Source organism: Eutrigla gurnardus (genome assembly GCF_963514095.1).
Source record: "Eutrigla gurnardus genome assembly, chromosome: 6".
Lineage (NCBI taxonomy): Eukaryota > Metazoa > Chordata > Actinopteri > Perciformes > Triglidae > Eutrigla > Eutrigla gurnardus.
Genome location: NC_139920.1, coordinates 12,802,190 through 12,829,683, shown reverse-complemented (window position 1 = coordinate 12,829,683; position 27,494 = coordinate 12,802,190). Strand labels below are relative to the sequence as shown.

Sequence of the window (27,494 nt, the reverse complement as noted above, 5' to 3'; positions counted from 1 at the left end):
CCCCAATTACAAAAGTAATGGAATTTAAAGTATGCAACTCTTAATACTCTGGTCGTTTCTCCAGGCCCTCCTGTGCCTCCAGTCAAACCCCTGAAGTTCCTCCATCAGCTCCTGCCTGCAGACTCTCACAGCTCCTCCAGTTCTCTACTTTCACCTGCTGAACTGCTTCAGTATCCAGATTCAGAGGCGAGAACAGGATGGACTGATCGGCTGCAGCCGAGCCCTGCAGACCCGAGGTCCTGCAGCCCGCTGGGGTGGGGAGGATCAAATCCCCCGAACGCCATCACAGAACTCGAACTTCCGCCTCCGCTCTGCAGCTACGTGGAGAGGCTGAGGAGAGAGGGGGAGGGAGGGAGAGCGGAGGAGGGGGAGGGAAAGGAGGCGGCAGGGAGGAAAGGACTGGACCGAAGCTCCTACCATCACGCCATCGCTGCCTTGGAAAACACCAGTGAAGAAGAGGAGGAGGACGCAGGGAGGGAGGCGAAGGAAGACAAGAGCAGCTTCCAGCGGCCGGTTGAAGAGACGGAGTCCACGTTCAGGCCGGCAGAGTTCGGGTCTCGACTTCTGCCGCTGGAAAACAAACCGCTGGAGATGACGGTTCTGAAGAGAGCGAAGGAGCTGCTGCTCGGCCACAATCACCACAGTATCGCCAGACACCTGCTGATGGCCGACTGCCAGGTACACACACACACACGCACACACACACACACACGCACACACACACACACACACACACACACACACACACACACACACACACACACACACACACACACACACACACACACACACACACACACACACACACACACACACACACACACGTAATTATCTAATGGTATTTTAACTTCTCTAACAATTAATCTTATTTTTTACATACATAGCGACTGAAAATCTCATCTTAAAATATGTTTATAATATAATTAAACATACTGGAGGATCATGTGATTTACAAATTCCATTTCCAAAGCATTTAATCTCCTTATTTTATTATTCTCATGACATAAATAATCTGAATAATACTCTCCTGTGGACAAACTATATAATAGTATCAGCTTTTCTAAATGACCGTAAACACAAAGTTTCCTCGCTACAACATCGTGTTACTTATTGGCCGACATAAAAGCTGCTAGCAAAAGATGTGCAATAAGTTATGATAAATAACCCCTCCTGGGTGTGTTTTAGTAAAAGTAAAAAATAAACAAACAGATAAGTGTACACAATCCTGTACAGGCGCGTCATACTACACTCTATAATAAAGCACTCGTTATAAGATTTAAACATGGAAACCAATAGCTTTTTAATGGTTAATAAGTAATTTCTTAATGCTTTACAGATCAGTTAAAAACCATCTACAAAAACACCTTTTGTGTTGCAGTATTGGGAAAAATCCCCTTGGCTGTTGTTTTTCTTTTATTTCTTCAGTCAGTAATAATGCCGTTTATAAATGATGCATTAAAGATGAATTATTATAATAATTATTATTTCTCACTTCCTAGTAAACCATCAGTGTCGTCATCATCAGTGAGACTTTTCACAACACTGCAATGCAAAAGTTGTTCTTAGTAATGGATTATAACGGACCTATAAATCATTCATTAACATTTAATAACGCTGAGCTACAACATAAAAGAGTGTGTGTCTGATAGGAAGATAAACATGTTTACTGGTGCTGTGACACACAGATGCTCCGTGTGTCACAGAATTAGATTTATATCCTGCAGCTGATGCAATCAAATGTTTCTCATGACGCAGGAGAATCACTCGGAAGGAAAACAACCCTGGGCCAAACACACACACACACACACACACACACACACACACACACACACACACACACACACACACACACACACACACACACACACACACACTACATAGACCCAATAAGAGCAGTAGGTAAAACAATTAAATGTAATTGACCTTTTCTCTCCTCCAGGTTGCGAGGATAGTCGGGGTGACTCCAGAGGTCAAAGGTCAGATGGGTGTTGCTTCTGGTCTGGAGCTGGTGACGCTGCCGCACGGTCGACAGCTGAGGCTGGACCTGATGGAAAGGTACACACACACATACACACATACACATACACACACACACAAATGCCAAAATGTTGCATCACATCTGCAGCTTAGCTTAGCATAAACACTGGGAGCCGGGGGAAACAGCTAGCCTGGCTCTGCCTTTATAAAAGTAATACACTTATTTTCCCAAAATGTCAAACCGTTCCTTTAAATTTAACCCAGTGGTCTTTTTCTAGTGAAGTTGTTTCAGTTCTTGACACCTCTAAAATGTCTTTTTATTAAGGGGTTACAAGCTAGAAAGGTTAGAAACAGCTGGTTCAAGTGAAGCTGATGCACCAACCTGCTCAATATTGATATTTGAGATGACAACAATAGTGATTCATACCTGCTGAGTCACTGTCCTTCCTGTCACAGAGGCGACAGTCACTGAAGGATCAGATTAGAAACAGAAATAGACATTACCAGACATCGCAGTGGTGACAGTCGGTGTTGATAATTTGCCCCTCCTCGGTCTCCCAGACACCACACCATGGCAATAGGCGTTGCCGTGGATATTCTGGGATGTACGGGCAGCGTGGACGAGCGGGCGTCCACCTTGAATCGCATCATTCTGGTGGCGTTGGAGCTGAAGGACACGGTGGGCGACCTGTTTGCTTTCACCGCCCTGATGAAAGCTCTGGACCTGCCACAGGTAACACACACACAACAAACACGATATCTAACAGAGAAATATACACACACACTGTAAAAATACATAACCTGCTAGAAATGTTGCACCAGTTTTATGTCTTGAACCCGTAAGACTTGATCAACTAAAACTGCACACGACTCAACCATTTCTTTCACATTCAGAAACCACGTTTGTCCTCCTCGATGGTAATTTGTGTCGTTTTTCTCTGCAGATCAGCCGTTTGGAGGAAACATGGACGACTCTACGAAGAAACTACACACAGACCGCCATCAGCTACGAGAAAATACTCAAACCTTTCTACATGAATCTGCATGAGGGCACAGGTACTGAACACAGACATGTTTACATTTCTCAAAAAACTTAAACATTTAGAAGCAAAAATATTGACTATTGTTGAGTTCCTTTAAAACTGAGCGTATCTCTAGTTTTAAAGTTTCTTTCACATTTGACATTTCCAAATATGAAAAGTTGAAGACTCCTTTAAGATCTAGTGCAGAGATAATTAACCAAATGTCGGTATGTGCCAGACACGTTGTGTGGTTTCTCCACACGGCTCTTAACATCCATCAATCATAAACACGCTCTGAATTTGGAATTCAGCACCTTTAAAGAAATGTAGGAATGTTTAAAATGTAAGTCACACACAAAAGACAAGCCCCCATTTTGAACCCACTGCCCTCCCTCCTCCTCCTGCAGCATCCTCCCCTCCGGTGGTCTGCGTCCCCTTCCTGCTGCCCCTCCTCACTTTGATGGAGCGTCCGTCAATCACACCTGAGGGGGCGGAGCTCTGGGAGACCAGTGACCAGGGCTGTGACATCATGCTGCGCCACCTGGAGGCAGCACGCGACGTGGCACACAACGCACACAGCTACACAGCCAACACACAGAAGCTCTTACAAGGTAAAAACAAGAAAAGGTCGCGCACAAACACGTCCTTTTTTTGTAAACGTATAAACATAACAGTCATAATGTTTTCTTCAGGGTTCCTGTGCGATGAAGACCTGTTGGAGGTGTTCAAAACAGACTTTCAGCTGCGGCTGCTGTGGGGAAGCCGCGGAGCTTCAGTCAACCAGTCAGATCGCTACAATAAATTCAACCTCATCCTCACCGCGTTGTCACGGAAACTTGAGCCCTCGCCCAAAACACAAACCTTAATCTGACTTCACCTGAGGGACAACTGGCATCCGGATGCACTTTGGACTTCAGTAGAACATCAGGTGGATCAGAAAGCAGCCGTGGCGAAGGGAAGGAGAGAAATGCACCGTAACTTCACATGCTTCTCTCTAGTAGAGCAGCTGAGCTCGATGATGTCAGGAAACCAACCAGCTGATCACAATGGTCTTATTGCTCCAGATGAATAAACACCAGTTTGGTTTCAGACCTTTTAACCATTTAATATTTCACTAAAGTGTCATTTTCCAACCAAGTTTAACATGTTTCCATAAGATAATAATAATCGGTGACCAGTAAAATAGAACTATGAGACTTTAGAATCTAAAACAAGCAGACAAGAATATTAACGGGACAGGAATGAGTATTTACGTTTTACTCACTTATTTCGATTGCTGAGATCAGATGATGCAGTATCCACAGGTCATTCAATTCTTCCATGTTTTGGTGATAGAAAAAAAAATCCTCGAAATAAATGGGAAAAAGTGCTGTTTGGTCACAGCTAAACTCGACCTGTTTAAAGGGACGGTGTGAGAATAAAAGCAGACGAGAGATGCTTAAAGGGGGACAGTTGAGAAAATGTATTTTTTTTTTTCAAAACAGGCACTTGTTTTAAATATACTGTAACATTCCAATGAATGGAAAACATCATTTTCATTTAAGTCTAAACAAGAAAACTAGCTCTAGATTTTGCGAGTACATTAAAGGTAAAATGGACCCCTTTAAGACATGAATGTGTTCCTGGTGAAATCAGCATTATAACACAAATTAAGAGGCGGAGATTTCAAGTGGATGTCTATGTATGTTAGAAATAATAAATGTATGAAAGTGTTCAAATAGGGTTGCTGGCTGCATTTATCTCTGTGTGACTTTTGATACAAAGATAGTTAAGATATATACAGTGACATATACAAATTCACTTAATTTTAATAACAAGGTTTCCACAAGGTGTTTTTCGCCCAAATCATCAAAGATCTTCAGAAAATGTTTTTCAGTGTATTTTCATTCTGTAGGAGCAGAAAATCTGATTCGTAGCAGCAATTCAAGCGTCCTGTACATGTGTAAATGTAGCTGTATCTTTTTTGTTTCTGCATAAACCAAGATGTTTTTAAATGACAGAAGTTAATTAAGGTGTGAGAGACTAAAGTTGTATATATTTGAAATATTAGCATGTTAATAGTAGAGTGTAAATATTTTCTGTAGGAGACTGACTGAAAATGATTTTCATGTTTATATTATTAAGAACTACTGGTGAGATTTAATAAATATTGTATGATTTGCGGAGGTCAGCTGACTTTGATTGAATTCACATTAATGCAGGAGACGTCGACTCCTTTACTTCTGCCAGATATTGACTGCATTTTGAAGTTAATTTACTTTTGAAGTATTAAACTAAAAGGTCACTTACACTTGGCTTCCTGCGCTGATAAAATGTCACAAAAAACAAATCCACTTTTCTTTGCTGCTGTATTTTTTATTAGAACAATATCTTGAAAGAAGGGGGAAAAAAGCATTTTGTTCACAAAGTGTCTGACAACATTCAAAGTAAGAAGATGTGCACAATATGGAAAGAGAAGTACTGCCATTGGTTATTACAACATATACAACATGGTAAAAACACATTTACATGGATGTTAATATCCTGTAGAATCACCTCGTACCCGCTGCTGTTTTAAGTGACTGTGATTGAATGCTGATGCTGATAAAAAGAGAGTTAAAACAGCTGAGATAATGTGTACGTTTCCACAGGACAAACATGATAATCAGAGTTTAAAAGAAGAGGAATGTAGAAGAAGACGTCAGATATTTTACTCGCTCACAGAAGCTTGGCAGGTTTTGTTTGTACAAGAACGTCATCGTATTTAACATCTCAAAGCTGCTTTGTTATCGTGTCTTTGCATAATATTCTGAATTACAGCACAGTGGCTATTATAATATTTAGCTTGCAGGTTTTATATGTATATGAAATGCAAATAAAAATAACTATTAGTAGATTTTTCTCATTTCAAAGCTGCTGCTGTCAGCATGTATTCTTCGATTAAAGGGACAGTACACTCCAAACATGCCAACAACAACCTGAAGGAGGATAATTGAGGAGAAAGTGAAATATTTGGAGAGTACCGTTTAAGAGTTCGTAAAAATGTCCTGCGAGAATGTCTGAGTACACATTTACAATTACAACCAAGATCCTGGTTTTAGTGCTAAAAGTGGTGTGATTTGGGTTTTCTTTGCCACCTTTCTCTGTTTTACATCATTGTTAATCAAATATCTTTGGGTTTTGGAGTGTTTCTTGAACAAAACCAACATTGGAAGACATAGCCTTGGCCTGTTAAAACTTTCAATAGGCATTATTCACTATTTTATATTACATTTTATAGATTATAGAGAACAATTACAAATAATAAATCACTCATGAAGACCAATTAGTTGCAGCCTTAACTGCTTTTAAACAGAAACTGAACTGAATAGTGGGACTGTATCACCACTGGAACCAAAAAAATTAAATATGCAACATTCATTTTCAAAAACATGTAGTTTCACCTCATTTAAGGGAACCACAAGCAGGCTAGCAGCCGCAGCTAACCATTACATCAGATGTGTACACAAAACAGAAAGCACTGCTGGATCTGTGCATGTTTACAAGGCTGCATTATAAAAAGCATAAACCACAGGCTGCAGAAACTGGTTACTTTCTTTGTGCTATTATGCAAACATGCTTTTTTTTTTAGTTAGAGTTAAGATGAGAGGGTTGACATCACCATCTCCACCACGACACCTGACGTCTGTACTGAAGCTAAAGCCAGCTGCTGGTTAGCTTAGCTTAGCACGAAAACTGAAAACAGAGGGAAACAGCTAGCTAGGCTCTGTTCAAAGGTTGTTCATTTAGACTGTACAACATGTGAAATCGTCTAAGTTACGCAAAGCAAATTTCTCCCAATGACGAAATATTTCTCTGATGCAAAATGATCACAGATCGGAGAGTAAAATGTGGAGAAGCCTGACCGAAGTTCAAGTAACAACACCGACAGCATCATTCTGTACATTTCACAGCTTCATCGAAGAAACGCAGACGACAACTGAGGCGTCGCCACCTGCAGTTGAGATGGACAAGCAGCCAAATCATTAGTGGCAAAACATTTTTGTCTTAAATAGCATCAAAAGGAAGTCAAACTTTGCTTCAGGTGTGTAGTTTTGTAAGTGTAAGTCGAAGAGATACAGTGATTGGTTCAAAAACAAACATCAGAGGGTAGACGAATGAATCTAGAAAAATCATGCAAAACATAGGTTGGTCATTGCTTGTCAAGAGTTACAAAAAGAGTATAAAAACCATCAGGAAGAGAACATTACTAGAGCTGCTTTCGTTTCTTGCTGCTACACAGTGGTCATTCACAAAGTTCACAGCCCTCCCAGCAGACAACACAGACCTTCATTCATCCGTTCTTTCATTAACTCGTTCATTTCATCAGATTCAAATGCTGTAGTACTTCAGGTCAAAGTGCATCAGTTCAATTCAAACCTTGTTGTCTCTCATGAAGAGTGTCAATCAAATAAACCTAAAAACAATCACCACGGAAACACATTCAGCATGACGTAAAAGATAAAAAAAAATCATTCAAATGGTAAAAAACAACCCCAACTAACGTCACGCGTGTAACAGGCACATGTACACACGTTCACATATTAAAGTGTGGAGAGCCAAGCACGCCAAAATTACACTGATTTTTGGCGTGTTTGGTCTTCCATAAACGTGCATACCTGTAGTTGATACATACATGCGTATGTCATCACATTCACAAAGACAAGTGATTAAGAATGGAGAAAAAACTTTTCATGGAGATGCAGTTGAGTCCCCAGGGAAGCGAGGCTGAGCCCAGGTGGCTGATGGGAGATGTAGTCAGGCAGAAGAGCAGACGTCCAGATTTGTGTGGAATAATCCCTCCACAGTAAAACAACGTGGGGTTTTAAGGCAGAGTCGGGCTGCAAAGACGCCGGAGCTCCCCTTTATGTCGGTGGAACTGAGAGCGACCCAGTCCGGCTCGAGCTAAGATGTGGTCTGGTGAGGGAAGGCTCCCATCTGCTGGTCAACTAGTGGTATTACAACCCAGGATGAAAAGGAGAGGAAAGGTGGGAAAAGAAAGAGGGGGCTAGAGAGGACCTGTATTCACCTGATAGTGCTGGTATCTACCCAATGAGTAACGCTGAGTAACATTAAACACAAGAAGACAGATCATACTCATGCCAGGTTTCCATGACAACATCAGGATGACGCAGCATTCAACACACAACCCAGCCAATGTTGTAAACATACTTGTGAAGTTGCAGTTAAAAGGCACAGATGAAACACCTGATCATGTTTGGGACATGCGACTGTGTGGATGGAGGCAGGCATGAGAAGCAGAGTGGCTCAGGCAGGCAGGCAGACAGACATCACCAACAGAGCACAGATGATGACGACGACGACAGGGATGAGTGCAGCACTGACATCGTTAGTGACTTATTTTCTCTCATGAGGAGCTGGACTTAGGTTTTGGTGCAAAGTCAACATGTCGGTAATCTAATTCAGACTATGAGAAGTAAAACATTAAAATGTTTTATCCATTCTTGATGTTAGAAATAACAGTTTGACTAAAAAACAGCTCATCACAAAGTTACTGACAAAAGTCAAAATGCTATGTTATGGTTTATAAAAACCAATTGATTTGAGTGAAAAAAATGCTAACAAAAGTAGCTTAAAAAAGGCTTAAGAGAAACCTTTTCCTCTAACACTTTGACCAGCACCGACAGAGGAGACTAATGTTATTAATAAAAGGCAAACTATTCCGTTAAAGAACAAAGCAGGACGTGAATCTGTGGGGAGTTGCTCCTGTCTGCCATTAAAGGATAAATCTGTGAGCTGAAACTTTCAAGCACCCTGAGCCCTTCCGCAACACGGGAGGTCAAAGGTAAAGACAAGGTGATACATGAATGTTTGGACCCACAGAGAGCAGAACATCTGCAGTTCTTTATTCCTGATGTGACTGGATTTGCCCCTAAACAAGGCTGTTAAACATGTGCAGCCATCACAGAAGTCCCATCTATTAGACCTGTGAAGATCAGGAAGAAAGCAGCTTCTGTTTTATTTCAACTGAAGTCTGGCAGCGGCAGTTTCAGCAGCAGTGACGGCGGTTTCCACTCACTGCTGCTTGTGTCAAACTTTTGTCAGAAACTCCTGCAAGACATAGCGGGACATCTCTCATGGCTGCCACTTATGAAACGACATTAGTGCTTTTTCTTTGGCTTTTACCCAGAATGATTTGCTGATTATGGATATGTTAGCATGCAGACATGCAAACCTGTTACCCCTCTACCTCTCTCTCTCCCCCCTCATCACCCTCTTTCTTGGGTCACCCCCCACCACCATTAAATCAGCAATCAGCATGAGCCCTCCACCAGCCAATCAAATGGCCCGGCCACCCTGCAGCCCTCAGGAACCTGCAGTCACATAGAGGAGAAAGTGAGTTACTACAAGACACACAAGGTGGACCTCTGATTGAGGTTTGAGAAGAATGGTTGTTGTTGTTTTTTTAAACAGAATAAATCTGTTCATATGGAGAGACTGCCAACTGTCAACTCACAAGACATGACATAGAAAGAGAGACAGGAGGAAAGGGAACAAGGAGAAAATAATAAAAAGCAAGAAAAACAAAAAGATGACAAAGGAAGGGAAAGGACAAATAAAATGATGAGTGCAGTAAGGGGAGGAAACGAGGGGAACGGCTGGAACGAGGGGGGAGGAAAGAGACAAAAGAAGGAAAGAAAAGGACAGCAGGAAAAAAAAGGGGGAGGACAGGAAGGAAGAAGACAGAAGAAGGAATCAAGACAGAGAAAGACAGTAAAAAAAGTAAAAGAGGCTGGATGGATGGCACATTGGAGGAAAGGAATGAAGTAAATAAAAAGACTCAAAACTGATTGACAGAGTGGCAAAAGGAAGAACAAAAGGTTAATTTTTGGATGTTTTGGCAGCCGCCCAATGAAACACACTTTTCCAGTAATTGTGTAAGAACAGATTACATGATAATCCAAACAAATAAAATGGCAGTTTCATTTCCCAGGTAGCTGCTCTCTGTCCCCAAGTGTTTGTTTGTACTAGAAGGTGTTGGCCACTGTGATAACGTGACTATATGTTGATGTTCAGCTGGGCAGGTAGAGGATTACATTATTATCATGGACACCAATGGAAACTAATGATCAGAGCTGTTTTTAATCAGTGACTCAAACAATAAGCAAGAACAGTCAGTTGACTTGAGTGCAATATAACATAAAATATGATTAAAAAAAAAGATTTGTCAGTGAGAATTATAAGAATCTTATTACAGCCTCTTCTTGCTGAAGTGAAACCAGTTTCTCACTGCACACTTCCTCACTTTATCTCCAAACTCGAGGCTAAATTTCTGATTTCTTTACCACAAAAGATAGAAAACCAACAATGGATTGATCCTACTAACAAGTATTATCCGTGTACAGCAGTGTGGGAGTCTGAGGGCATCGCCCGATGATTAAAGGGATAAGAAAGAAAAACTGCTACAAAAAAATCTGACTAATTTTTTTCCTGATTTTGACCTTTTTTTTTTGAGTTGAGGATACATTTTCTCGTAATTTGAATTTCTCATCTTTACAAATGAAATTCAGTGCAGACCGACGAGTCATGTACAGATGGCTTTCTCCACAGGGAGACATCATCTGACGAATAATACGTTTTAATCTGAATGAATTGAGTTTAAATATAATACCAAAATCAATTCCATTTAAAACTTTTTCTATTAAATATTATTCACATATTTTGTCATTGCAACTACAGTTTAGTTTGACCCTAAATCACTGCTAGTATAGTATTAAGTAGTCGCTAGAGGAGTTTCAGTGAGTGTCCAGCCTTTTGAAAAAGTGAAATTATGTAGTTTTCGACCCCAGATTTCTGTCTTAAGTAGGAACCAATGCGCTTCTAGCTGAGAGCCACAGACGGGTAGGAGACTCAACACATTGCTGGTTTGGTCTTTTCTTGGGATTTACTGACAATAAATAAAAAAGAAAGAATAACGGCAGCCTTATCCTTTAAAACTGCTACCTCTGCTCTGAAAGGACACACAATATCAAAAAGACTAAATCAGCCAAACCCATGTAACTGTATTATACAACACTACCGGGGCCTGAAACCAGAAATAAACTCTTTAAGTGTAATTCCACCTTTAGTGTGATGGCACAGGTAATACAGAAATATAAACATGCATTAAGATGCGCTCGCACACACACACACACACACATGTGCACACACAAACACACACACAGTCAGACAGAAATAAAAACAGATCAAATCAGAACATCTTTGAATTATGTCAACATGAATCCAAAGAGCTTAAATTTAAATGTCTCATGTTTAAAAAAAACATATTCAAAATAAATTGTTTCTAATATATTACATAAAACTTAAAACACTTTGATCGATAAGAAGTGATGTAGCCGTGACATGACGCTCAAAACAGCAGTGGAGACATCTTTAAAACACACACACGCCTCATATACAAATCACTCAAACACCATAAAACAGGTTTTGCATATTTGCCTCAGAGCTCGGACTCACCTCTGAAACAACAGTCCCACAGATATGAGAGGAGGATGAATGATTACAGAGTTAGAGAGGAAAGGACGGAGAGACGGAGAGACGGGGTGGAAATCAGAAAACGGATGAATGTCCATGCAGATGTTGAGATGCTGTCTTTTTTTCTTTTGTAGTGTTATTTTGAGGAACGGAAAGCAGGGAGGATGCTGAGGGTGACAGACAGGGTGAGAGGACAGTGTTAGCTTCAGATGTAGGTGACAGCACCTTTGCTGTTTCTCTCCATGGTGATTTCTACGTAGGAGGTGGGGACGTAGCCCTCCTCCCCGCTCTGCTTCCTGGCCCTCGTCCAGCCGTCGCCTTTATCCTCCTCGATGATGTACAACACCTGCAGTGGGAAAAAAGGTTTGGATGGATGAATAGATTTCAATGAGTGACTGGATAATTGTTATTAAAGTTAGCGATGCGGCATTACCTCGTCTTCTGCCATCACCAGTGTCCCCTCGTTCTGACCTGAGCGTCAAACAAACCAAAGTGACGTTAATAAACACGCGCAGAGGTTCATTCTGGTTCCCTCAAACTATAGTTTTGTACATAAGCATTACATCTTGTTAACCATGATCGTGGATAATCAACTATAATAATACTATATTTTACCTTACATGTACACTTATATAATAAAAATAGATGCACAACAGTAAAAACAGACCAAACATAAAAACAAAGCAATGAACAACAACAACAACAGACTAAAGTGACTACCGTAGATGACCATTTAGTAGCCCGGGCGTTTAATATGCTAAATCGACTTGGAGCCCAGGCGTTTATAAGAACCAGGCGCGTATTTGCAACAGGCTACAATTTATTTTTGCAATGAGCAGCACCAGACCATCATGCAAAGAACAAGGAGCTCACCATAGCACCACTGGAACAAAACTACTTTTTCCCCCCGACGCATCTTTACTGACATCAGACAATAAATACAAAGACAGTTTGTCTGTGTTATCGCGACACAGGGAGCTGATCAGAGCAGTGTTATGAATGATAACGGAAGGGGGGGTCGATCGCGGTAATTTCAACACTGTACATTAGCGCATTTATCTATATCCCTATATCCCTCAGTCTAGCGCGCCTGTGTTTGTGTGTCTGTGTGTGTGTGTGCGCGCGCCTGCATGCGAGAGAGAGAGAGAGAGAGCGAGAGGAGGGGCTGACTGACAGAAGAGGTGAGAGCCGGTGAAGTGCTGTTAAAAAAAAACTTTTGTTTTCTGTGCAAGTCTATGGTAAACACTTAATCGCCCGGGCGTTTAATTGAACCGGCGTTTATTATGCAAAATGAGGTCGGACCCCGGCGGCTATTAGAGCACAGGCGCGTATTTGCACGCGGGCGATTATTTGGTCATCTATGGTATATGTGCAAAGTACAGTATAACAATGGCAGCAACAGTTTCTGAACAATGTATTGCATATTTAAACTTTTAACACCAAACCAAGATGGCCGACTGCGTCTCTATTATGTTAACGTGTAGGATAACAAACCCACAGTGTCTGTACAAGTAACCATCAACGACTTAATGTCAGACAAATCTCATTTGAATAGTTTCTAACATTTGAAAGAGCATAGCCATGATAATTATCAACATACTATCATCAAGATTGGTTTCCTGCCAGTGGGCGGTCCTTACCGTCGAAGGAGTAGAGCGCTTTGCAGTGTCCGATGACGGGCAGCGGGTCGTCATCGTCAAACTCGTCATCGAACTCGTGCGGGTCTGGGTTCGGCTGTCCGGGCTGTGGAGGAGTGGTGCGCCGCTGAGGCGTCTGATGCTCCTGACTGGTGTCTTCTGTATAACTGCCCTCGGGACTGATGGGAAACAGGCAGCGGGATGGGGATTTGAGTTTGCATGAATTACATACATCACTGCTCCTTTGCTTATGAAACAAATCACATCTGCAGAGGAACATTGGGGCTGGACCAGAACTGAGAGTTTGACATTCTGAATTAAATCCTAACTCACCTGCAACACTGGGATACTTAAAAACAATCATAATAATAAAAAAAGATGGTAACCTTCATACTGTTGTGGACATTTTGAACTCAAGCCCCTTTGAATGTTGATTTAACTACATTCCAGCAACATTGTGACTCGTGCTTCTGTGGAGGGTTTACCTCTCTCTGCCTTGAGGAGTGTGATGGTGGTTGTCAGCGCTGTGTCTTCTGTCTCCCCTGGAGCTCTGCTTTCCCTCCACCTCAGATAACCAAGTCTGTCAACACATAGAGAGGAGGCTTCTGTTAATATCACAAGTAGTACATTCAGGTCATAGCATAGTTGACCAGGAGATGGGGCTATCACCCACCATCTAAGACTTGAGATAATACGAAGATTAAACTTTTCTCACCGCCGTCTCTTCTCTTACCCTCTTTCTTGTGTTTTACAGTCAAGTGATTTTGACTCTACTTCCATCCAGACCTTCTCCCTTACATACCTCGTTTTTGTGGATTTCCGAGCGCAGCTTCTCCATGTTACATATGGTCTCTGATATTTTGGGCTGCAGGCTACTAGGGTCTCCCATCTGTGGATTCTTCTCGTACACATCCTTCATCTTGTTCAGGGCATCTCTGAAAGACACAAAACAACCTTTCAGTGGAGTTGGTGGACTGCACTAATGATAACAAGCAGTTCAGGAGTCATGGAAGTGAGGAACAACATCAGCACATGAACATTGGGGTTATTTTCCTTGATTTTTCCGGAATATGTGTTGATTTGAGTTGGGAAGACTAGGTCCTACCTCTGATCCATCTCTTTCTGGAGCTCTTTGCTGAGTTCGTCGATCCTCTGCTGCAGCCTCTTCCTCCTCTGCTCGGGGGGTAAGTGGCTGAAATCCTCCAGAGATGGGGCCTGGTGGTAAAAAAGAATAGAAAAAGAAAGATGAACGAACGTATCTTAAACTACATACCAACTCAGAATGTAATGTGGAGGAATGACCCCGGGAACAACAGACGGAATAAAGATGAACCTAGAGGTTTCTCTGAGGTGAACAGTAATACCTCTGCACGTCTGTTGTACGCCGCCGCCTCCACTTAACTCCCTTTCCAGAGAACGACACTTAAAAACAAGCCGCCGAAATCAGCATGCAGCTGGTGCATTCAAAATGTACTTAAATGAATGGGTGAGATAATAATTTATATTTGGATATTCAGATACATGTTTGCCAGGTTGTGAAACAAGTCAAGTATAACCAAGCTTGTTTTTTAATAGTTTTACATCTGAAGTTACCAAAGCTCCCTTCTGGGACTGCGTCAGCGCTGAGCAGATAAACTGTACAGCAAATGACGTTGAAATGGTGAAAAACGGCAAATCGATATGTATTAATGTGGGCGTAACACAGCTTTAGTATGTGAAAAGAATATTATATAAAGGAGGACATCTATTTGAACTAGGAGAGGAGACTTTACTATGACTACAGGGTTGATATACTGACACTACGGGAGGTCCTACATGCTGGGTCTTCTTATGACTACCACACACACACGCACTCACACACACGCACACACACTTACCATCTTAATTGACCACTGACGCATTAACCGTTTCAGTAAAGAGAGAAACAACATGGGATGCTGGTTAGTTGTCATGATGTCAAACAGCCAGTTGAAAACCGCTCAGATGGATACGTGTTTACGATGTACGTGAACTATTGAATATTTATACGAGGCTGCTGGTTTGCAATGACCCACTGCAGATTTATTTCATCAACCAGGGAGGCAACTTCTTGTGTCGGGTGGCGACATTTATGAATATATTTATTGTATCGTGTTGGTTAAAAAATATTTACAATTTTATTTTCATAAAATTTTAATTGTTTTTTGCAGAAAAAAACATTCCTTCAGGCAAATTAGGAGGAATATTGGTATATTACTATTAAGTACAATTTCCCAAAACTTTTTGAAATTCTCTCGCTGTCTGGAATACAACTCTAAATAAGACAATATACATAAGTCCGCCTGTTCTTCTCAGGGCCACTTTAACCAGATTCAAAGCAGCCAATCACAGATTGTCCTGACAGAGCTGATAGGAGCAACAACCAATCAAAGCGTTGTCTTGGCACTGAGCCGGGTGTTATTCAAAAGTTTGTTAAACCGTCTGAAAGCAGAACGTTCAGAGCAAACGGACACGGTTAGCAGAGCCACTGCAACACACACAAACACACACAGATCACCGCAAACCCAAACCAGCATCAGTTATTCAGTCCCCATTTCCCCACACAACACTGCAACCAGAATGCTAACAATCTCTCACACACACACACACACACACACACCATCTATCACCAAGGATCCTCCATCTTGTGATTGGGGCAAAAATCTGTCTCATGAAAGAAAGGAGAGAGAATCACACAAAAAAACTAAAGAAATAGAGGGAATGAGAAAGGGAGGAGAGAAAAAGAAACACCACAAGAAAGAAAGAAATGAGTACATGGTGTCTGCAAGTTTTTAAGTAAATTTAAGTTAAATTTAAAAAATATGACTAATAACGGTGTGAAAAATTATTATTATTAATAATAAGCCATTAAAGGAGTTTCATTGAACACAACATATTTTCCAGAAACTGCAGACACCCTGTGGATGAAATAAAAAAATAAAAAAAATAAATAAATAAATCACATCAACCTGTCGATCAAACACTAAAATGCTACTTCCTGTCTCACCCCTCTCCTCAGGCTCCTCAAATTCTGTGGGATTCTGGGTACTGTAGTCTTTATCTCAGACAGATAGTGGCTCACTAAGTCAGTGCTGAACCGGGGTGGAGCAAAGATGTTGGAGGTGGACCGGGGACGGGAGGAATAGGAGGAGGAGGAGGAAGGTGGTGGAGGAGGAGAAGAGGAAGGGGACTGATAGGGAGAGGACAAAGCCAGAGGTCAGGATGACATATTCTTCATCATTTCAGGTTTACATGGAGATTATTTTCAGGATTCTCACCAAGTCATGAATGAGTCATAGCTATGACTCGTGTATGAATTGTCCTTTGATGACTTCAAAACTGACTGAAGCTTTTTAATTATTGAATCAGTTCTCCTGAGTCACAGCCTCAGATGATTCATTAAAGGCCCTGAAAACATATTCTCTCAATATGAAAATGTCATAATCATTTTGATTCCTGTACTTTCAAATTCAGGCTCTATTGTTCACTTATCTACCATGATGGTGAGCTAGACAGTCATAGTCATACATAAGTACGATTATGCACCATAATCAACTTACTGTGAGATGCATGAACGTGGCATTTACTGCCAAGTACAGATGAGATGTTGTTAAGCCAATTTAGGGGGGGGGGGGGGGGGGGGGGGGCTTTACAATCCTTACTTATATGACACATCCCTGTGAAAGTTGTTAAACAAATAAACTGACCCATATACACAAACACACACCCTATCCATCAAACAGTTTCCTGATATTGTGAGGCAGCTGATGACGCCAACATAAACCAACAGCAGAGTTAATGATTAACCAACATGGTCTTTATAGACGGGGGCAAGGTCCAAGCAGTGTATTGGAGAAAGGATTTCAGAGTGTTGTTGCAAACACTTAAAAGCTGATAAGAACGTAAAACTCAAGACAAGCTGAGAACACAGCTGAGGAGCAGAGAAAGTAATAAAACATAAGTGCTCAGGATTCGACCTATAATGCTGATGATCTGCTGCAGGGTCAGGAATTTAAACTGTAGCATTAACTATAATGAGTCTGTGTCATATTACATTAACAACCATTGAACTAACACCCAACGTTAGCGGCCCTTCTTTAAAACTCTGAAGGCCCTGCCCATGACTACTATATTGGTAAATACAAGAGTTAAGATAGTAAGTAAACAGCAGCATGGAAATGTTCTCCAGTTTTGTTTCTCAGTTTAAAAAAGGTTTCTTAAAACATAAAAAGTGATGCCAACAGAGAACACATCGCGCTTGTTTTTCCAGAGAAATGTCACCTGTTTCATAATCTCCTCTAGAAAACAGTCATTACAAACAAAGAATATGGTAAATCACATCACTAATATAAACTGATGATTCTCAATTTAACATTTCTTTTTAAAGGTTGATTTACATTCTTACAAATCAAGTATGAATCAAGAATGGTTTATTACCAGAAAGTTTCTGAGCGACATAGACAGAGCGTGTGCACGTAACCATAGTAACTCACTATCACCTGCATGCGAGAAAATGATGGATTTATGGTGGCAAAATGTCTTTGAAGGATTTTTTTTTTTTTTTTTACTTTTGGTTATAAATGTAATTCATTTGTAAATCTAACTGATCGGAGTTGAACAGGCCTGGCCTAGATGTTGAAGCATTGGTGTTTAATTCGAGGTAAATGTTTTAAAGTATTATTTTAGGCACTTCTGCTTCCTTAGATAAAAATGCAACAAAAACACAACATGGCGTACCTTTGGTTTCTTCCCAAACAGCCACAGCTTGTTCTTGGTTCTGCTCATAGGGTGTTTCGGGTCGGGTCGTGGCCCCGGGGCCCCGTCTCTGTCTCCTTTGGGTGTGTTGCTGATGGTGCCATCTGAACCCGTTCTGCTCAGATTCTGACTGAAGTCCTCGAAGGGGAAATCACCCGGAGGTTCAAAACCTGACTTAAACGACTCGACAACAATGGCTGAATCCTGGGAAGACAGGAGGACAGAAACAGAAGAGTGATGGGAGACAAACGGAGACGGAGTAAACACAAGTTTACAGTTTCCCCACTTCTTTCTTACATCTGCTCACCACTCTACTACATACCCTTCGCATATCGACAGCTTTGGCAGCAGAAACCATTCCTTCAAGACATTTGGAGACGATAGGAATGACTCTCCGCTCTGCCTCAGCAAAGCACCGGTATGTCTCTCCGAGCTTCACCGTCCGACGTTCGTCCATGTCCTGCAGATTCTGTAAAACACAGTAGAGGAGATGGAATAAACACCATTAGTGAAGTGCTCATACTGACACTTCTACAGACCTCAAAGAGGTAAAGAACCTGTCAGAGCAAACAGATCCCCTCCCTGGACAGCACAGATGCCAAGGAAATAGATCAGTACTGGTTTACATCACACAAGCTGCCAAAGTAAACATTTAAAGGGGCACTTAGTGCACAACACTTTCTCTTAGTGATGAAGTGTGTTTGGGACAAGCTGATTCAAACATTAGAAATTGGTGGGTAACAGGGGAATTTTGTTATACTGCTCTTCAGATGACAAGAGTGTATGAAACAAAGGCAAAGAAACAACCACTTTTGTTTTTTAGCATCAAAGTAAAAGCCAGGAAACTTTAAAAATTAGTAATTCTGCAATTTTTCCGCTAGTGTCATTAACTCAATTTTGTACACTGAAAGGAATTGCGATTCAATAAAAAGAGAAGATTTACACACATTTTCAAATCCATACGATAAACTCCCATCAAACATGGATGTGCGGCTCCAGTACAACATGTTTGCTTTACCTTGAAGATGTGTGGTATGGCGTTGTTGAAATGTTTCCACTGCTCCGCGTTGAAGTTCTGCAGCTGAGCAGCGTACTCGTTCTTACTCTCATCAGCCATGTGAGTGCGCAGGTAAAACTGGGCTTTGGCCTGAACAATTACACAAAGACACATTAGAATGACATTAGCTGAAGCCTCAGCAACGACCGCAGAAGGAAATTGAACACACAATGGCACTAAAAAATATATATTTTGCATTTTCTCCTATTAAAGGATAAAGCGTCATGTTTAATGGATGTCACCTGGGTTCAACAACACAAAGCCCACGTAATGCTATGGATATATATTGCCTCCATTCAGTTTTTGGAGTAGATCCCAATCACAGGACGTACACAGAAATCATTTTTCACTTTTGTTAACATTGCAAGGTAGAACATTTGGCCTTGGCGGAGGTCTGAGCGCTCCGTGTGCCCTGCTAGTTTCCATAGTTTCTGTTAGAAACTGTTTTTAGACAGTACCTCATCTAAAAACAAGGCTTAGTGGGCTGTGTGTTAACCTCTATTGGGAAAGGTTTATTTTCCTTCAAGCTTCAACTTAATCCACCTAGTCTAATTATACAGTAAGTGTGGAGGAAAAAGGGAGCTCCAGTGTAATTTCATAGGCATCAATTATACTCTACTAACTTTAAGAAAAACAAAATACTAGGTATCAGGGTGGTGAGATGAAGTTATTCTGTTATTAAATCGCTGGAGTGTCAAAAGATTTTTGTGAAAAATGGTGCGTTTAATCCCTGTTAAGAATTTGGCTCATGTGCCCGGTAAAGACTGAAAGTAAACATGCTAGTATTTTCACTGACAATAAAAGAAAGACAAAGATTATTTACAGCAGTTGTGTTGTTCCTACCTTCTCCACCTCTGATTTGGTGGCGTTGATGTCATTATCTAACCGATCGTAGGCAATCTGGGATTTCTCTGCTTCTCTACACTCTCTCTCAAACTTCTTTTTACTCTAAAGACAGACAAAGATAAAAAGGCACAATGTTAAATATATCAAAAACCACAGCAAACACACTGTATAACCTCTTTATTACAATGCACCGTCTCCAATTTATTTCATTAATCTCTCACTGAATAAAGCAAAAAGAAATATGAATGAGCATTTCCAAAAAGCCAAAGAGGGAGAGAGGGAGATGAATCAGGCAGAGGGAGAGAGATAGTTTACTTCCTGCCAGCCCATCTGGGTCACATTAGTAGTGAAGGAAACACAGTGAATAGCTGAGACATTACAGTCCAGTCACCAAGTAGTCACTATTAAAGTAATGCAGACCACACACTGAAACATGTGGAAGAGTAAAGACACTGAACTAATAGGCTACAGACCAAAAAATGTGACTGGGCATGTATTATTTATACATTTAACGAGAAGCAATTAGCTTTTTAACTCTTAAGGAATTGTGGTGGTTAATTAGAAGTCTTCTAATGAGCAGATTCTTCTAAAAAACAATGCAATTAAATGACCTCAGTAGAGAACAGACGCAATCTCTATCTGGAGCCTTTTAGGAGCAAAAAAGATGTAGTCGAGGGCCATGTGGCACATGGGCCTTGGCTTTGTATTGATTTGAGAGTGGCTGTGTGCATTCAGGCCTCTGTGTGTGTGCGTGTGTGTGTGTGTGTGTTTCCTGGTCCTGGGTCCCCATAGACTGTGGGAAGTTTGCCAGGAGGAATAAAAGGTCACTGCTCATGTTATATTTTCTAATCATTGGGACAGAACAGTACAGGGGGGAAGCAGGGTGTATCCCCATTTGTCCTACAGTTACCTTTGTTAGTCTTTCTTAAATTCCTTGTACAAACAAGTACGAGTCGAGTACAGCTGGCTGTCTCTAACAGAGAATATTTACACTAAACATTAGATTTTTTTTCTCTCTATCCCTCCTCCTTCTCCCCCCCTCCTCACTTACGTTGTCCATCTGTTTCCAGCAATGATCCAAATGCTGCTGAGCCTTCCTGCCCTCCTGTAGATGCTGCTCATATACAAACACAAATATACACAGACAAACAAGATACATTTACCCAAAAGATACACAGAAATATGAGAACACAATCATATAAACACAAACAAAGTGACTGGACTTAAACAGGTTGTGTCACAGTTATGTACACAATAACAATCCATTGGAAAGAAAAGTACCGAGGCCACGGACAAAGATTAACAAGAGTCCAGTGACTAAAGCAGTAAAGAGTTGTTTGACAGCATATTTCCAATCTTCATAGTTTTAAGACATCGGTGTGACTCACATAAACAAGTAAGACCATAACTGAAAACAACAGTGTGGTAATCATGTCTTGTAATGTTTCACTGAGTGAAATGTTAAGGAATATTGAGGCTTTACACCAATAAACAGGAAGGGGGCGCTGTTCCTTCAAAGCGTATTGATCTCAAATGTTCAGACCTTATGGCATGAGCAGACGGTGCTGAAGTAAAAGACAGATGGTTATCATCACATCCAACAATATTTATCCTCTTGACTGAAGCCAAACTGAAAATAAGTGCATATTAGGAAACACACAGGACACAAAGGGAAAACATCCGTTTCATGACAGGAAGCAACAGGTTTCCTGGGAAACGTGGTCTTAATTATCAATGGTAGCACTGTGTAAACCAATGGAAATAAACCTCATGTGTCGTGTTTTTTTTAAATGCAGAGAGCAGTGGAGTATGAAATTGTTAGTGTACTCACGTGCTTCCTCTCAGCTTTGAGGTCTTGGCTATACCTCATCAGCTCTCCGTAGACTTTGTGAGCCATCTCCTCGGCCACCACCTCCCTCTGACCAGCATAGTCGTTCAGTTCATTCAGAACGGAGTAGAAGGACAGACATGATGTGAACCTACACATTAAGACACATGTGATTAACACGGCACACGACATGCTTCCTTTCTGGCCTGTTCCCTGATGAACCTGCAGTCATAATGTCAATGCAAACTATACAGTTAATAACAAAGACCAAGATTGCAAAATGTTGTCATAATGTGCCACATTTCCCAAAAACAGCAGTCAGAAAACACTGTTTTTGTAGGGGGACCACTTGAGGATTCATTTGAGAGTGTTTAACATTTTGCGCATTGCATAAATTATGAAAGAGTGGGTGTCAACCGTCCCTTGGCACACCCGTGAGGATGACAGGTGGTTCTACCAAATTGTGTTACATGTGCGCTGTTGTCCAATTGAACCGTTTGAAATTACAGACAGACAAAATGAATAGAAATACATTGACCCTACAAATGAACAATCAAATATTATTTCCAGAACCAGAAGGATGAAAATGTACTGTCTAGAAAGAATTTTTCCACGTTAACAATGTGCAGGCATCCAAGAAGTAAATAAAAAAGACTCACCTCGGCTCCTCATCTTTAGAGCGTTTTGGACAGTATTTCTTCACCAAGCTCCTGATAGAAAGAAAGAGAGAAGCCGACACGGGTTAAAAATACTGTCTGATATTTTAAGCCTGGTGAGAGACAGGTAAACGGACAAGAGGCAGGCATGCACACACAGGATCTCAGCATTGTATTAAAGATGAATCAAAGTTGTATATCAAAGCTCATCTATTCCCTCAGGCTCAGAGAGTACAGCCAGTAGCAGTGAGTTAATGATTTATCTAGAAGACCGAGAATATTATCAGTGTGTGTGTGAGTGTTATAAATTCTGAAGGGATTTCCCCTCTTTGAAATCAACCGCTGGGACTCTACTGGTTATTAATGAGGATTATTGCATGCAACACTAGATTAAATCTGCATTTGAAGTTCAGTATTATGTGCATGCTGGAGATGATAGGCTGCCTTAATAAAGTGCAAACCTTCCCAGGACTTATGCCGAGATTAGACTATGTCTGGCGTCTGGAGTGAAAATGAGAGCCCTAGTATGAAAGCTTGCTTTAATGCAGAGCTTTTCTGTAATTTAATTTGTCTTCCTAACTGAAATGCATTTAAATGTCTGTGTACACGTATTCCATACACACTGTGCATCTGTGTTTATTATCTACGTCAACCATGTACGTAAATTACTACCAGCAACCATGGACGTATCAGCTGAAAGGCAACATTTAACACACTTCCCGTTTCACTTCATTAAAGTGAAACACCTGTTACCCTGAAGCGATTGTGATGCTGTCGGAATTCTGTAGAACTTGAGTCCACTGTTGGAATATGGATTCTGACAACCGAACAGACAACAACCCCATATTTCGATGCAGTTTTAATTGAATGTTTAAAGCTTGTTAACTCGTCTGGGTGGGTGGGGCGAAACGCCACTTCTGTTGCCAACACGCCTGCGCATATTCTTGATGACGTCGGCTGTAAAAGGGTCTATAACTTATGTATTGAATATCTCCATTCTGCACAATGTGATTGGTTGACGACTTTATTCACAGTGCAAAAGCTCAGAAAAAAAAAAACGTGTCACTTTGTGGCCATGTAATATTCATGTTCGAGTTAAACAAACTTAATCATTTAAAAACCTCAATGACACTGTAGCAGGTGTGTGTGTGTGTGTGTGTGTGTGTGTGTGTGTGTGTGTGTGTGTGTGTGTGTGTGTGTACCGTAGCTGCTTGGCGTAGTTTTGCTCTATGTCGAGTCTCTCCTTGACAAACTTTGCATAGCGCTCAAGAAAGTCGATCCCCCACTGGGTGTGTTTGTCCACATTATCAAACTGGTCCTGAAGAGGAAAGAAACATTGATTTTAATCGTCATCATACCAAATTTAAAACAAATACTGTAATCCAGAACAAAGTATGATAAATCCATGTGCAGATTATGTTCATGTAAAACAAACATTAAAAGGAGCCAAAATTAAGATTGATATCTTGACAATCTACAGGTGGAGAAAGCCATTTTTTTTTGCATTGTTAACCGTGTACGCTAAAATCATGATACACATAGAGAGTGCTGCCCTCGCCACCATTCTTTGTGCTCCCTGTGCCTTTCTGTTTGTGTGTCAACACAAATTGAGGCCTGGACTGGAGCAAATAAGGGTCACCAAGTGAAACATGAGACAGCTGACCTCCTTTTTTTGTTCAGTTATAATTCTCTTCAGATACAAAGACAGCGAGGATTGTGTCACTTTAGTCTATGAGGAAAGTGTTTTTAAGAAAAACAAACCGTTTGTGTTGCTGTGAGTAGATGAGTAATTCTGACCAAAAATGAATTTTGACTAAGGACAAGGGTTCGATCTCATCATGTACAGTATTTGCTGAGGAATCATTGAGCAAGACACAGAATCCCTCCTAAACACAATCACGCCTTGCTGTTGTATGCCTCTGACAACCAGTTATGTTGCAGTTTACCTCCATGGCTGTCCATTACTTTATCACTTCATTCTTCTTGTTCTGAGGGGTCAGGGCACAATCAAACACATAACCTCTTCAAACAAGGACCTGGCTACCATGAGAACAATGCCAGGCTGAATGAGTGATGTGAAACAAATGTGCAATTCAGTATAATTATCTGTCTAATATTCCCATGTGTTTGTGCAGCCACTGTAGACTGAGGTCCACCATAAGTGATTCATTGAAGCTGTAACTCGGGGGTCATATTTCCACTGTGATCTGCAGGAGAGCATTTGACTGATTAAGAAACAGACAACAAGAGAATGCCTGCAGACAAAAAGCAGCCCTCAGTCGCAGGATAAGCTGACAAAATAACCACTGAGACCTTCAAAAGGACCCCAGCATGTTCAAATCAAACCAGTGACCGGGTAAAAGATGAACTGGCAGAGTAAACAGCATGCACTGGTTTTCGACAAAGCCTAATGCCATTTTACATCAGCGCGAAAGAAGTTGAGCAGCTGATGAAGCTGCCAATTTCAAGCATATTAATTTGTAGTTCAAACACAAAGATTTAGCCCAATAAGATGCAACTAAGATGTGAAACGGAGACAGAGAGAACAACAGAAACATATCAGGATGCCTGTTTTTTTTTTATCTGTCATTATCATCTGCATCCTGCTGGTCTGCTACAGAGGCAATGCCTACCAGTCTGTTTAAAAGACCAGGCCTGCGAACACGCCTGTCCACCCCCTTTCAGCCAGTGTGTCTGTCTGGTTGCGTCAGCCTGTGTGACGGTGTCTATGAATAAGTAATAGAGTATGAGCTCATTCTGTAGTTTGTGGCAAGCTGAGCACAGACTGGCTCACTGGGGAAATGACAGCATCTTTGTGCTTCGGGCCTCCTTGCTCCCAGAAAAAGTGATAGGAGGATGAAAATGATGAGGATGGTTTAAGCATAGCCGACAGAATTTGGGAGCTACAATAATAGCACTGTAACTGATCTCGTCTATTCAGAAAGTGCAGCATCTTATTTTCTCCAGTCTTGTATCATCGTGAGGCCAGCAGGTTCTACCTCTATAGCTGACTATATATTCCTATCTCATTGCTACACGATGTGAAATTTGGTTTCCTAGTCTTGGTCACAAATGTAATTATCAGCATAGGCAAATTGTGATTTTTGGGCATATATTGTTAAATATGTGCACAAAATGATCTAAAAATGCTAAAAGGGCATTTTTCATTCCAGCCAGACTGTAATACCGATTAAACCTTGAGTCAGTGTATTTATATTCAAGATAAGGTCCAGCTTTGTCCACTTCAGCATACAAAAAGGTCAAGAATAAAGAAGAAATCTACTTAGTTTATCGCTCGGTTCACATGGTTGTTTGTTGACCAGAGCAGACAATTACGAGCCTCATAAAAGGAAACACTAACAAACCTGTTATATACAAAATGAATGAAAATGTAAAATGCTGAGTAATATAGGTTCCCCATCTCCAGCACAGTCTGTTTCTGATCAACGAATAGTACGATATGAATAAATAATAATGCAAAAATACCTCATATTAGCGGATCTCTGCTAGCAACAGAAAGGTGCACCAATAGCTGTTATCAGCAGCAGCAACACAACATCCTGTCACATAATCATCACATAATCACAGGAAGGGATGCCTGCACAAAAAAAGCAATAACAGCACACCCTCCATCACAGCACATTAGGGCATTAGGTTGAGAGAAATAGCATTTGTTCTCAGTATTTCAGTCACTACCCAACTCAGAACATAGGAGAGGGTTTTAATGCAATACTAGTCTGGTAGACCATCTGCTTCACTGCAGAGATCAATCACTAAATATCATGGTTTGTGGTCATCAGCACAAACAAGACCCCTGAGATACAGTAACAATGTTCTGCTGGGGAAGTAACCACGGACATGGAGGGATTCTCCACCGCCCACTTAGTGGATGGAGCAACACGACGAGACTAGAGGTGACAGACACAGATACATTTGATTTGGTTTGAGACATTTCAAATGACTTGCAATGTCATGGCAGTTTCTTGAACATCATTCTATACAAATTTGCAGCAATTGATTTTGAATTAATTTATTTCATTTATTGATTATTTTGGCGAGAGCTTGAGTGATTACCCAGCTGGCACAGTGCATCAGTCAATGTTAGCTTATTGCATATATATTAGTATCTGTGCATATTTGGCCAATAAGAAAACAAGAACAGAAGTACCAGTGATAAATACTTTGTCCAACAAAGAGCACTACAAAGTTTTATTAAAATGTCCAGCATAGTACACATCTTGGCCTCAGGATCAATACAAGGGCTCCATACGAAAATATATATTGTTTTTGTATGTCAAGCAGTCGAGAATCAGTTGGGCTTTAATTTCTTTTACATTTTTATGTAAGCACATCCCTAATTGGACACATGCCACTGTGACCGCTGGACAATAATATTTGTTTCCTCCCCAAATTCATTCGCAAAAATGGGTCACAGTTCTACTGCGTTTCTCACCAACAATGCCACCGCTCTGCTTTAATGAGCTTCCATCTCAGGGTGAAAGAATAAATTAGTCATTTGGCTCCCAGACGGGGATAGCTCAAGACACCCTGTGTGAAGATCCCACACATTCTCATGTAGACCCAGCTACCCAATCAAATGGCGAGACAGACCCTTCACAGCCAATCACAGAGCCAGACGGCATGTGTGCATTCCATGGGAGAAGGCAGGTTAATTAGCATAGAAAATGCTGCTAGGACAAAAGACTAATTACACACTATGGCATTCCAGAGCAGGCAGGCAGGCAGGCAGGCAGGCAGACACACACACACACACACACACACACACACACACACACACACACACACACACACACACACACACACACAGAGAGAGAGAGAGAGAGAGAGAGAGAGAGACAGAGACAGAGAGAGAGAGAGAGAGAGAGAGAGAGAGAGAGAGAGAGAGAGAGAGAGAGGCTCACATGGCAGAGACTGGGTGGGAAATGTCAACTTGTCTGAAACACTGGCATCACTGAAGACCCCCGGGCTCCGTCTGCACTGTGTGCGTTTACATTTATTGTGTGTATCTGTGCCAACCTTCCTCGAAAACAACCAGAAAAGGAAAGAAGGGCTCTTCAGGAATGAGATGGGGGAGGGGGAGGCAATATTTGTGTGTGCGAGGGAGGGGAAGAGTGGCATTTTGAAAGGGGAGGTAAGAAAAACAAGAAGGTAGGAAGAAAATAG

At 41.2% G+C, this 27,494-nt stretch overlaps 2 protein-coding genes across 6 annotated transcripts in view; one reads left to right on the top strand and one right to left on the bottom strand.

Moving 5' to 3' along the window:
- Positions 1–3,947, top strand: part of bcar3 (BCAR3 adaptor protein, NSP family member) — a 56,280-nt gene extending 52,333 nt beyond the window's left edge. For all 3 annotated transcript variants that reach the window (XM_084011703.1, XM_084011704.1, XM_084011705.1), the window contains 6 exons: positions 65–678; positions 1,940–2,055; positions 2,539–2,710; positions 2,922–3,033; positions 3,407–3,610; positions 3,692–3,947. In XM_084011703.1, coding sequence (XP_083867829.1) covers positions 65–678; positions 1,940–2,055; positions 2,539–2,710; positions 2,922–3,033; positions 3,407–3,610; positions 3,692–3,870 — 1,397 coding nt within the window. In that variant the 3' untranslated portion in view covers positions 3,871–3,947. The remainder of the gene's footprint in view (positions 1–64; positions 679–1,939; positions 2,056–2,538; positions 2,711–2,921; positions 3,034–3,406; positions 3,611–3,691) is intronic.
- Positions 3,948–5,732: 1,785 nt separating this feature from the next.
- Positions 5,733–27,494, bottom strand: part of fnbp1l (formin binding protein 1-like) — a 40,845-nt gene continuing 19,083 nt past the window's right edge. The window contains exons 2-17 of one of the 3 annotated variants that reach the window (XM_084011716.1): positions 23,513–23,628; positions 22,314–22,364; positions 21,658–21,805; positions 20,878–20,940; positions 19,824–19,928; positions 18,942–19,070; positions 18,246–18,392; positions 17,906–18,127; positions 16,176–16,358; positions 14,256–14,365; positions 13,953–14,085; positions 13,636–13,730; positions 13,154–13,329; positions 11,947–11,984; positions 11,739–11,859; positions 5,733–9,352 (exon numbers count right to left, since the gene is read on the bottom strand). In XM_084011716.1, coding sequence (XP_083867842.1) covers positions 9,345–9,352; positions 11,739–11,859; positions 11,947–11,984; positions 13,154–13,329; positions 13,636–13,730; positions 13,953–14,085; positions 14,256–14,365; positions 16,176–16,358; positions 17,906–18,127; positions 18,246–18,392; positions 18,942–19,070; positions 19,824–19,928; positions 20,878–20,940; positions 21,658–21,805; positions 22,314–22,364; positions 23,513–23,628 — 1,845 coding nt within the window. In that variant the 3' untranslated portion in view covers positions 5,733–9,344. Of the gene's footprint in view, positions 9,353–10,383; positions 11,860–11,946; positions 11,985–13,153; positions 13,330–13,635; positions 13,731–13,952; positions 14,086–14,255; positions 14,366–16,175; positions 16,359–17,905; positions 18,128–18,245; positions 18,393–18,941; positions 19,071–19,823; positions 19,929–20,877; positions 20,941–21,657; positions 21,806–22,313; positions 22,365–23,512; positions 23,629–27,494 lie in introns of those variants that run through there. The other 2 variants (XM_084011715.1, XM_084011717.1) reach the window with 2 other exon arrangements.